General features: G+C 37.9%; 2 protein-coding genes and 1 long non-coding RNA gene across 7 annotated transcripts in view; 1 reads left to right on the plus strand and 2 right to left on the minus strand.

The window, feature by feature from the left end:
• The window catches only part of LOC146463086 (uncharacterized), a 340798-nt gene that overhangs the window by 237557 nt on the left and 90142 nt on the right, over positions 1-13099 (plus strand). The gene's annotated exons all lie outside the window — the stretch shown is intronic.
• LOC146463094 (uncharacterized) overlaps positions 1-13099 on the minus strand; it is a 217952-nt gene that overhangs the window by 126983 nt on the left and 77870 nt on the right. For all 5 annotated transcript variants that reach the window (XM_085084850.1, XM_085084854.1, XM_085084852.1 and 2 more), the window contains exons 7-9: positions 2339-2358; positions 2005-2050; positions 1573-1620 (exon numbers count right to left, since the gene is read on the minus strand). In XM_085084850.1, the coding sequence (XP_084940976.1) occupies positions 1573-1620; positions 2005-2050; positions 2339-2358 (114 nt within the window). The remainder of the gene's footprint in view (positions 1-1572; positions 1621-2004; positions 2051-2338; positions 2359-13099) is intronic.
• On the minus strand, positions 10328-11299 carry LOC146463100 (histamine H2 receptor-like). Its single transcript, XM_085084732.1, has one exon. The coding sequence runs from the start codon at positions 11297-11299 to the stop codon at positions 10328-10330; it is 972 nt and encodes a 323-aa protein (XP_084940858.1).

Below are 13099 nucleotides of genomic sequence, written 5' to 3' on the forward strand. Positions count from 1 at the left end.
ACAAAAAACGATCACGTGACATGTCTAGTGATCTATAGCACTACTTATTATGCTCAAAAATTTTAAGAATGATAAGATCTTTTTGTCTGCCAAATTTCAGTTCAGTGCCCCTGAATTTGTTAAAGTTATCTCGAATAAACCATTTTTCCTCTTAAAACCTTTTAACCCAGGCTTTAAACTGCTCGAGAGTCAATCAATCAATGAATCAATCAATCAATCAATGAATCAATCAAGTAACCCATTAATCAATCAATCAATCAATCAATCAATCAAGCAGCCCATCAATCAATCAATCAATCAATCAATCAATCAATCAATCAATCAATCAATCAATCAATCAATCAATTAAGAAACCTATCCATCAATCAATCAATTAATCAAACAACCTATCAATCACCAATCAACCAGCCATCGAACCAATCAATCAAACGAAGCAAGCAACCTGTAATTTATTTATTCATTCATTCATTCATTCATTCATTCATTCATTCATTCATTCATTCATTCATTCATTCATTCATTCAATCAATCAAGCAAGCAACCTATCAATCAATAAAACAATCAGCCATCCAACCAATCTATCAATCAATCAATCAATCAATCAATCAATCAATCAATCAATCAATCAGTCAATCAACAAGCCAGTTAATACATCAATAGATAAGCATGGCAGTGAGTGAATAACTTCAATAAAAATCATTTCCCTCTTTACGGTTTAATGTTGCACGGAAATATAAACTTCATAAAAGAGTTCAAGCGTCAAAGCTCCACATTCTCCAGCAAAACGCGATCACTTATTAACAGGCCTCTTGCATTTAAACGTGGCTTTGCAAATTTGGAGATGTGGGTCACGTGACTTCTAAGTGCAAGGAAATTATTTCCGTTTTAGTTTGTATAAACCCACCTGCTCTTTTCAGCTTTTTCCTTCACTTTTCATTTGTTTCAGTTCACTATACGGAAAAGAGGTAGAAAAGTATTAGCATAACGTTTTAGGTAATGGCTGTCGATAAACTACTACTCGGGCAATCTTAACAAACATATGTATAACGAGAGAAGAAAAAAAAAAAGAGAATCAATAAAGCGATTCCTGCAAGTGATACAAGCTTCTAACAGTATTTACACTATCAACATGAATCCGTTTTCCCCATGCTCCTAACAAGGTTACTATTTCGTTTTTTCTTTTTGAATTTATTAACAAGCCATACTATGGCACGTCAAGTTTTGTACTCACCTATAAGTAGTGCAAATTGAGATATAAAATTAACCAGAGAATATGACTTGGAGTTCAATATATTTACCTCTCCATCTGATGCCTCGTTTCCAGAACGGTCTGTTGCTCGAGTAAAAAGACAATAAGAAAAAAACAGGAAGAAAAGCTTTAAGGGTGGGAAGTACTAAATGAACGATTTTAGTAATGCAGTGAAGGATCTATGTAGGAGGAGGGGGGGGGGGGGGGGGGGCGATAAACTTTGAATTTAACCTGCAAGGGAAGACGCTTTTTCTGGCACAGACAAACACAAGGAACAATTTTACTTGAAGCAGAGGAAAGCCGGGTAAAATAATTAAACAAACCTGGAAACTTTCGTTCACTTCATCGGAAGAGGCCTTTCGCTGTTCCCTCTATATCAAAACAAAAAAACGATCAATAAACAATGTGCCAATCTGCTTTGGAGTTATTTTGAAATGACTATCGTAAAACCAATCACAAAAGAAGTCTTTTTGTATATAAGTATTGAAGCTTATTGTTTTGAAATACGTGTATATACTCTGTGCAAATGCTATTAGTCTTCTGATTGGCCAGCTCTTCGAGTTATGGGATGTATGGGAACACGTTTCCAATGTTTAATATTTTGGATCGACATAATAACTAATCTGATCAACAACCATTTGGTCTATTCTCAGAAGAACTTCATGAACTAAATTTGTTCGAATAAAAGTTGAATATGAAACTTAATTTAAGAAAATATAACAGTACAGTTTAGCGTAAATGACATCATCTGGTACCTCTTGCTTCTTTTCTTTTATTTTTCTGACCAAATTCTCAATATCCCTGCAGATAAACGGAAGTGCATACTTTAGGAAGGTGCTTTTTTGATATTAATACTGACTATTAAAATAAACATTTCGCGAGGTTTGGAAAATTCGTTCTAGTTTTGCTGCAATCATGCAAAAAAGTACGCTGAGTTAACGTTTAAAACAAACGAGAGACCCTGTAGTTCTGGGTAATAATGCCATGTATAAATAAAATATTAAATAACATGGAGTTGTCACACAATATTTTCAATCTGTTATTCTAAACATCTAGAGCCACGAAAATAATAATAAAAAACGTACATACCTCTTGACTTCATTCTTTTTCTGCAATAAAGAAGGGGTTATTAGTGATGTAAGAACTTCTGTCACTGATAATAATAATTATAATAATAATAATTATGATAATAATAATAATAATAATAATAATAATAATAATAATAATAAAAATAATAATAATAATAATAATATGATGATGATGATGATGATGATGATGATGATGATGATGAGGATGATGATGATGAGGATGATGATGGTGAGGATGATGATAATAATAATGGTGAAGATGATTTTTCATTGAAAATAATCAACCATGACTGGTCTCCTCCCGTTATCCCTCTCGAACTCCTTCTTAATTGGAGAAAGACAATGCAATTGAAAGACATATGCTTCATAAGTTCATTGTCGGTCTGCAATAAAGTAGGACTTGATGTAATAAGTTAAGACAATTAATTTTCAAAACCTTTATGGCATATAATGATTTCTTGAAACATAAGCAAGCGAAAATTAAAGTTAATAGCCGACGTTTTGGCGTCATCGTGACACCATTCTCAAGGCAAAGTAGATAAATTAATTCGAGGATTTGCCTTGAGAATCCACTTTCCCTTTGTGTCACGATGACGCCGAAACGTCGGCTATTAACTTTAATTTTCTCTTTATGGTATAACTTTGGAAAAACACTTCCACTAGTAATTATGATGATGATGATTCGGTTTGGTCACGTGGTGGTGGTGTGTGACAATGACGATGATCAAGATGGCAATGGAATGATTTCAGGATAATCAGGGTGATAATGACAATGACGACGATTAAATCAACGATTTTGTCTGTAATGAGGATGAACGAAACAAAAAGATGAATACTTGTACCTCTAAAGTTAATCGAGAGTTTGCTTGTTAGAAAGGCAAAGAGGGCCTTCTTTTCTGTTTTTAAAATTTAGGGAAATTACCTCTTCTTGATCAACATTGTCGTCTTCAACTTGTAGCTCCCTAAGTGTCCTAGAAAGAAACACAAAGTAATACAATAACACTTTTATACTTTTGTAAAGAAAAATAACACACCATAACTGGTCCCGTCCTGTTATCTATCTCTAAGGTATCAGCAGACATTATTTTAAGTTTTGTTGTATCATTGCAGTGAACACTTACCCGTGGAAGTCGGTGTTTCATTCTTCTAGCAATTTTAAATCAGCCTGTTGACAGATAAAAGATAACGGTACATACAAGTGACCTGAAGGAATAATGTCTTGAGTTCATTCCCAACACTTGCACTGAAACACCTAAAATTCCCAACACTAAAATTGAACAGTTCCTAATTCCATCTTTCATCAACCAACATACACAGTGTTTACCCTCAGCCCCACTCCCTCCATTCTCTATGCCAACTTTGGCCTTGTTCTCATTCCTAATCTCCTGAGTACTTTTATACTTCACTTTCCCTCAACCCTTGTCTCACTCTCTCTTTTCCTTTTTGCTCTCAACCCATGGTAATCTCCATTTCTTGTTTTCATACGATTTCTAATCTCCTGATTCTTTTTTTGTTTCTCACCCCTTATCTCCCATAACTTGGTCCTCCTTCCCACGTGACTCCCCCTCCCGCTAATACCCCTATCCCCTATTCATATCCCTGATTTCCAGTCCCTTTTTTCCTTGTATTCCCCCTGAAAACTCGTATTCCTCCTATTTAATGGGCCCCAATTTATGCATCTTTTCCCCTGTAGCCACAATACTTCACTGTTCACCTTGTTCTTCGTTTAAATGTTTTAGCCCACTGTTCCCTCGTTTATCGCTGTTGCAACATGTATTCCCCAGTTCCATTGTTTTGTCTCTCTTATTCTCACTTCTTTAGGTTTCCCCATAGATAATCGCCCCCCCCCCCCCCCCTTCCTCTATTCCTTACTTTATCCCTCTGTTCTTTCTCTTCCCCCTGTTCCCACCCTTCTCTCTTAGTTTCCCCTGCTTTCCTTGTTTTCAACGTTCTCTCTTCAGTTTGTTTTTTTTGCTCATTTTACATGTCCTAATTTCATCATTCCTCCATTTTACCCAGTTCACACCATTCTACCAGCCCCCATCGCTTGTTTATTTTTTGAGAGAAAAAAACAAGATTCTCATCTGTCTAAATTACAAACCTGAGCCTTCTCTTTTGCGGCCTGAATTTTTTTCTTGGCTGCAGTCAACTGATTATATTTCATGCTGCAACAAATTTAAAAGAAATAAGGATAATGAATGTAATCTGCCCTTAGACTTAGCAAAAACTCCATAAGAAAATAATTACCTAATTATATTTACTTAGAGCGCTTGACTAGAGAAAGATCCCAGCCTTCGAAGAAGAGCCTTTGAAGATACTTTCATTCGAGCATTGCCAGAGATTTTCATAAATCGGCCGATTTTCGTCCACTCCATTTTTTCGAATTCCTTTCTCATATTTGTCCAAATCGGATCGATAAATCAGTAGGTATAAAATACTCGATACTAATAGCAAAGCTGAGATTTGTCTTTTGTGCCTCCAAAACACCTCATCACCTGCTCTTAGTATTTTGCAATGTAAACGGTTGGAGAAGGCAATGAAGCGAGTTTCAATTGGCACCTGCTACAATGTTCTAATTTAGAAACCTTTAGCTTAACCTAATGTGGCTCTAAACGACCCAATGGCCTCTTTTAGGAGATCTTAACACTACACACGCTTAGCGAAGGAAAAGAGGCGGTTTGCTGTTGGCTCTATGTGGTCTGTCCGACGGATATATAAACATCGTGTTGTATTTTAATTAAAATAAATGATTAAAACAACAATCGCTTACTCTGTTTCTCTGGTCACCATTTTCAAGTACTCTTCTTTTGATGTAGTTTCTCTTTTAACTTCTAAAAGAAAAAGGGAAAACAGAAGAGAAATGATCGAACGAATCAATGAACGAATGAATAACAAGGCTATCGGCGATTTCATGAATAACAAAGTAAGCTTTCGCTTTGTAATAATTATCAATTTCAAATTATTTATTATTAAATCCCATGAAAATACGGAAATCTGCACTTGCAACTCAGTAGTTAGTTTCCTAAATTTTACAAAAAATCAGGAACATATACTGTATTGTCTGATTAAGTACATATTAAGTTTTTATTATTCCAGTATCGTTAGAATCTCTTTTAGCAGATCGCCCTCAAATCTTGTCATGAAATATCCGCCTCTCTTAGAGCGAATCAGTCTTATATTTTCTTATGAAATTCAATTCTCCTTCAAACATTTCAAATTAAATTTCCCCCAGGATCACAGGCATTGCTCTTACTAGTTATATAATGTACTTATTTTATTTTGTGGCTGATGACAATTTAAAAATCGTCAAAAGCAGGAAAATAAAGTAAGTGCACTTCTTTTTCATTTTGAAGAATTTTTCTTCGAAATGATGAAGAACTTTTGTCCGCATCTCTCATTTTTCCGTTTAATATATCACAGTGTATTACTTTATTTCAGTGGCCGATGACAATTTAAATTCTTCTTCGTTTCGAAGAAATTTTCATGGAAGTGGAGAAGAATTTTTTGTCTGCATTTCTTATTTTTCTATTTAATATATCGTAATGTACTTACCTCATTTTCACACTCCTAGTGATTCAACTTTTCTCCATCTCGAAGAAATTATTTCTTCGATCTAAAATAAAAGCATATTTTATTGCTTTTAGAGTCACCTTATGGACTCTTCCAATTTTTGTTCCCGATACTTAGCAAACGAAAGCTATTTAAGCCAATTCATATCGGTCGGCCAGATATTGCATCTTTTTTGGAATTTCCCCCAAAATGCCAATACTGACATGCTTATCTCACTCCCCCTATACAAACATCTGGGTACGAGATTAGGGTTTTCATTCACTGCGTTGCTTTTATCAACATTTTCTGAAAACTCCGAGTAAATTTCCGTTATGACGTCAATCTGAATGACATTTGGAATTCGATGCGCGCGACTCTTCTAACGTTCTAAGCATTCTTGTATTGACGTAATAAAAAGATTTCTTAACCTCTACCGGAACCATAGCAGGCATAAAAAATAAAGATATGAAAACGAGTAAAAACTGTTTGCACCTTTCTATAAATGTGTATTATTCCATAAAAAAAATATCAATTGAAGTTCTTATACCCGTCTTTCTTTAAAAACGTATGAAAGTTATGTGATGTATTGAATTGGAGTCAAAAACAAATTTTGTAGTGGTGTAGTTTTTCTGCGCTCATCACAAAATGACTCCTAAACACATTGCGTCCCTACTGTGTTTTGAAATTCTGAGTTAACGCCCTAGGTTTAATGACTTCGGAAATGTTATGTTCGGCAACTGTAAGTTGGCGAACAGTGCAGCAAAACGTGCATGGCGGAGATTTTATTCCAGCAAGATTTGAATGAAAAATTGTAAGCGAGTGATCAAGGAAAATCCACAATTTATTAAAAGCCCAAAATGAGAAGACTTTAAGATATGACTACTTAAGGTTTGCCTACTAACCTGATGGACGGCCAGAAGCCATCTTCTTAGCTTTTTGCTTGTCACTTTCTTTATATATCACGCTGTAAAGATTTCCAACGTTTCCTGAAAACTGCGAATAAATTTACCTTTATGACGTGGCGTAATTTTAAATGCGCGCGCCGAATCTGGTTGCTAGTGCGCTATAGTGTTCTTTTTGGTCAGCAGCTTGTGGTTGAAGAAACAACTGATTTAATATTTTTGTCATCGTAAGCTCTAGAAAAATTGCATTTCAACTGAGTAAGGTTTGCTGAAACTTGCGATTAAGCGTTCTTTCGTTCGGGGGAGCGCGAAAGTGTGGCAGGGCGGGAGTTGGTGGTCGAGACCCTCGCGCTGCTAAACTTTTGCGCTCCCCCAAAAAAAAGAACGCCTGATGGCAGGTTAAGTTTTTTTTAAGTTCTCTTATATCAACTTAAACTACACCCAGTGTGCAGCAGCTAGTCTCGTAGTTTTTACAGTCGTTTTATTCTATTTATTTCGTTAAAATGTCTTTTGAAAGTGGTCCAGTCATGTGAGAATTGTTGAGTCACGTGACCAAACGTTTCTTTGAATCCCAAGGGAAAACTAAGGGCACAAAAAATGAAGCCGTTCGCTGCGCACTTTGAGCGGACCAATTGTCAATAATCGGGGTAGATGTGTTTTCAGTCCTATAGCCGATGGTGTCCCAAGGAGTTCAATGATCTCTACCCATGAGGCTACCGTTCAGCCTGAGAAATGAGATACTTGCACTTGACTTTCTACAAATAAAACGGCTTACACCAATGATTAGCAATATGGATAGTCAGGGGTCATCCTACAGACTAGTGAAACTTGGCCTGTAGCTCAGTTGGTTTTGGGGTATAAAGAGGATTGCTAATTCATCCTGGGAACTTTTTCTTCTAGAAATAATGATCAAGTATCAAGTACTTTGATATTTGCTGGTTCCATTCTATTCCATTCCATTCCATTCCATTCCATTCCAGCATTTGCAGCAAATGGAGAAAGTCGTCTTCAGGACGAGGTTACTCGCACCAGTGCCTTTTCTTCATTCAAGATGGTGCCTTTCAAAGTGAATTTCTCTTTTCTGGAGCTGGAGGTCACGACATCTTCAACTTTTAACTGCTTTCTGGAGGTTACAAAAAACAGAAGCAAATGCGTTGGAAGGCTGCGAAACGCTGACCGGCTCTGCAACAGTAGAAAACCGCCATGCTTCCTTTCGAACATATCCCAGAGCGAAATGGAGCTGGAGGGATTACACCCTTGGGTTCAGTTTTGCTGGGTATGTGCCGCTGGCCTCTCAGAGCCCCTGCCCCATTATAGTCATTTTTTGTGGCCAGTTATAGACCCCATCTTAGTTATTTTTTGGGAAAATGTAATTTTCGCGATCCCAACTAAGTCACTTTCTATTTATTTTTTTTTTCTTACCCCAAAAATCCGAAAATGTGCGACCCCATTGTAGTAACTCTACTGAAAATGCAACCCCATTCTAGTCAATCCAGTCGTGAACATGCGACCCCATCCAGCGGCACATCCCCATTAGCCTCTTATAAGGGAGTACCTCCCCCCCCCCCCCCCCCGGGGGATTACAACAAAACCAAAGGATTTACTACACTGTACAAACTGATCGACTGGGGATTCGCGGAACATGTCCCCATTTTCAAGGAAGCTGCTCAGAAAAATAGGGCGTATGAGGCATAATTTCTGTTATTTGCAGAATACTTACATAATCATAATCGTAATCATAATCATTTTAGACATTTAAAAGTAGTTACATTTCTTATATAGCATTTTGGCTATAAGGTATTACAGTCAAAATACCCTCCCCCCCCCCCCCCCCACCCACCGCCATAGGCTTGCCAGTCATTTTACATTTGAGCACTACTATTGGTCCTAAACACAACATTTACTCTTCAAAGTTTTGAGTGTTACTTATAAGCTTCCCCATTCTTTTTTTCATGGGAGCACCCTGAACCTTAAGGGTCCAAAATCTCCATGCATACATGTATGTAGTTATTAGTATGAAAATTTCCAGCTGGCAGAGTTTCCCTTTTTTATGACCATGCAGATGTCGGTAATTAGTACAAAACATGAGGGGTACAGGTGTAGTTTCTTATGTGATTAATAGTGCAATTATCATAGTGCAACAGCTGAGCCTTTTAAAAGTTTAAGCACTGTTATATATATATATATTTTTAATTTTTCAGATATTGGGACTTTCACATTTGATGCTTGACTGGGGTTGTATGAAGATGCTCCAAAACAGGAAGCCCAGAGATTCACTTTGCAGGTGTAAAACGTTTTAAAGCTTCTCCACAAGCTCATATGCAATCTATCAAGCACAATTGCTGGGAAATACATAGACACGCCATTGTTCATTCTAGATGTTCCTCAAGTGTGGTGATGCTGCTTTTGAAATCAGCCAGGGGTTTGTTGACAAGGAAATGAAGGAACTTAAAGAGATGGAAGACAAGAAAATTAATTCATTGAATGTTTTTCAAGGTGTGTATACCAGGGAGCAGCATGTACATGTAGGTAAAAGGAAAAGTAACCCTTTATCAGTCCCCTTCCCTCCACCCTTGTTTCCTTTTCTTGATAGGGGAACCTGATAAAGTTTTGTGTCTTCTGGATCAGTTGTCGTGTATTAAATAAGTCAGAGTAATGAGTCTGAAGTTTTCCTTTAGTTTGTGGTGTCAGGAACTATCCATAGTATACAGTTTCCCACCCCCACAGAAAGTCATTGAAAACTCTGAAGGGTGGGGGAGGGTTCGTCAAAAGGCATTTGAGGTTTAAAAAGGAAAATATGAAGGCAAACTGGAGTGACATTAGGTTGCTCATGGTTAATTCTGATTGGCCCATACACAACATTGCATTCTTGTTGAGAAATGTTTTATTGACTCGTTTTCTCTCCCTCTCTCTCTCTCTCTCTCTCTCTCTCTCTCTCTCTCTCTCTCTCTCTCTCTCTCTCTCTCTCTCTCTCTCTCTCTCTCTCTCTCTCTCTCTCTCTCTCTCTCTCTCTCTCTCTCTCTCTCTCTCTCTCTCTCTCTCTCTCTTTCTCCCATGCAGTTACCCAAGCAAGCACCCATTTATACAACTTGGTGAGAGAGAGAAAATGACATAACTTGACATCATTCAGTTTCAATTCAAATCAATTCAATCTTTATTTACACAGGGTTAAAATTCATCCGGTTCGATACAAAATTACAAAATTCCAAATTACTCCAAAATTCCAACATACTCATCACTGTAAGCACCTAACAGCATCTTCATGTAGCACACCATAATAGCTCAAATGCACAAAGGTGCCTCATTGAATTCCAAGCTCTGTAAAATTACCCAGAAGTTTTCCGCTCCCCTTTGCAAGGCTCCCAAAACAGTTCGTACTGTTAATGAAATTCAGCAACTTTAAGGTTGAAGGTTTACTTGTACCAAGAAAAGACAGTCACTGCACAGTTGATTTAATTCAACAAAATATGAAAGGAACAACCTTTACAACACTTGTTAAAAACTTACATCAAAAAGTAAAAAAAAAAAAAAAGAACTATTTAATTAGCAGGTTTAACCAAATCTCGATTGTTTTTAACCGTTTTTGTTTTTTGGTTATTGCTTTTATCTTCGTGTTCATGCACTACATTGCATGCAGGTTCAATGGGTTGGACGCCCCTTGTCGCTGCAGACTTCTTACAAAGCTCCTTAGCAGCCTTCCTGAACTCTTGTATTCTTATGGCATATATCAATGGATTAACGATAGAATTGGCATAATATAACAACAATAACGTTTCGTCTATTTGAATGAATACTGCAGGCGACATGTCATTCAATATGTATTGTTCAATTATCATCAAAATGGTTAAGGGCAGTATAGTCAGGAAAGAGACTACGGTAACTATGCTTAAGGTTACTGACAATTTCCTTTCTGAGGCAACTGCACTAAAATTCTGCGGAGGAGGGTTACTTCTGACTTTTTTGATAATAATAACAGAGGAAACAGTTATGATAAGAAGGGTTAGGGAAGTGAAACATGCAATTGAATACCAAATTAACACTAAATCAAGCTCTCCAAGAACAGACATCATGAACGCCAGAAGCAAAGTTATCATCCAGCTTTCAATGATAACTTTGAAGTAAAATCCTTTGTCAATTAAACAGTGCCTGAAGGGGAAAAGTGTGGCGTGTAACCGCTCTAAAGAAATTAACGAAAGGTTGGCTCCAGAAGCTATGGGAAATATGAGGCTCAAGGTTGAAATTATGAGTTCTTTCCAGCTGAAACCATGTTTGTCATAGAAATCTAGGCAGAATATTTCCAATGGTACCGTCACTGCTCCCACCAGTAAATCAGCCACAGTCAGGTTTATTATCAGATACGTAGTGCGCTTGCGTAAGTGGCGATTTCTTGCAAAGGCGAGGAGAGTGAAAGCGTTTATTATAACTATCACAATAAATTCAGTGATAAAAACTTTTGACCAGGCATTTTCCAGCTTTTGTGAAGAGGGATCTTCAACGTCGTCATCGGTCATGCTTCAGTAAAACTTAAACGTTCCTTGTACTCGTGTTCATTCGTTGCAAGCTGAGGTTATGAAAAAAAAAATTGAAAAAAAAAAAGATTTTCAGTCTTTTCTTACTGTAGCACTTTTTTATGAAAGAATAAGATTTACAGTGTGTAAAAGAGTGATATTTCATTGTTTAGACTAGACATTTCTATTAGTTTGTTTCATGATTCATGCTTTTGTTTTCCCGTATTCGGTTTGTCTTTAGGGAGCTTAAGCCTGGTTTACACGTACGACGCAAGCATAAGCATAAGCACAAGCACAAGCCCAAGAAACCTACCTGTAAACCTGTGCGACGCAAGCATAAGCGCCTTGTGCTTGCGCTTGTGCTTATGCTTGCGTAGTCCAGGTTTACACGTACGACGCTACGACGCAAGCTTAAGCACAAGCACAAGAGAATGGAGCGATTTCCATTCTCTTGTGCTTGTGCTTGTAAACCGGGACGACGCAAGAATAAGCAGAAGCGCAAGGAAAGGAAACTGAAAAACAGTGACAAGTCGTCAGCGTACACTCTAGTCTGCCATGTTGGAATCAAATCTCGCGCCAAAAGGCAGTGCGGCTGCGCAATTGTGCTACATTTTTATGCTTCTGCGCTTGCGTATGTCACCTTATGCTTATCGCACGTGTAAATAACCTTGTGCCTATGCTTGTGCTTGTGCTTATGCTTGCGTCGTACGTGTAAACCAGGCTTAAAGCAACCACGACGGCAACGGCAACGTAAACGTCACCCGAAAATATAACTTTATTTCACTTGTGCTACTTCGCGATTATTTCAACTCGCTGAAGTTTTACAAAAATGGTGAACTATCCAGGAACCCAATTGGTAAGAGTGGCGTACAAGTTAAGAAAGAAAATGAGAAATTTACCGTCGTTCGTTCACGTTCTCCACAAAACCTTAAATGTGGTCATTTCACGTTGTTGTTTTGCAGACGACGACAAAGAAATGTACCAAAATGTAAAACGCACGTGAAAGCGATTGTTTTTGCTCATTAAACCTATTGTTTTGCGGCGTTGTCGTTGCCGTCGCCGACGTCGTTGCTTAAAGCCGGCAACACACTTGGTGGTTTTATACGCCGATCGCCGCGATCGGTGAAAATTGCCAGGTGTGCCCGATGAAGCGATTGCGATTTTCGATCGGCGTATAAAATCACCGATATCTGGCTTGTCAGATATCGGCGATTAAATTAGCCGGTATTCGCCAAGTGTGCCAGTTCCCGCGATTTTCTACGTTTATTGCTGCGAATCGCCAGTAAAGCCAACCCATCAAGTTGGGCAATTTTATCACATGATTTTTCAAAACTGCCACATCGCGACAATCGGCGAAAAAACTCGCCAGGTGTGTCCGCATCAATCACTGGCGAAAATCGCTTGCGATTTTTGCTGGCGATCAAATTCGCCCCGATCGGCGTATATAATCGCAGGTGTGTCGCTGGCTTAACCTCCCTTTTCTGAGATTTCAGACGCATGACTCCGCCGCAGATATTTTGTGAGACATTAGCTATGCCAGTGTCCATATACGGTTATAGCAATGCCATAAACACGCAAAACCCTGAATGTTTGTCAAATGAGCCGGGCACAAAAACTTCAGCCTGAGAGATGAAAGAGAACGTTTCCCATAGGAGGTTTTTCTTTTTGTATTTTGCCAATGATGGTCTCTCTGTAACACAGCAAGATTGACATACTTTCCCAACCTATTGAACTGTAACTGCTCTACAAAATGCGAACAATAAATAATTTATTTACTTTCTGCGTCGAATTTGCACAACTTTC

Source organism: Pavona decussata, unplaced genomic scaffold (genome assembly GCF_977016875.1).
Source record: "Pavona decussata unplaced genomic scaffold, jaPavDecu1.1 SCAFFOLD_180, whole genome shotgun sequence".
Classification (NCBI taxonomy): domain Eukaryota; kingdom Metazoa; phylum Cnidaria; class Anthozoa; order Scleractinia; family Agariciidae; genus Pavona; species Pavona decussata.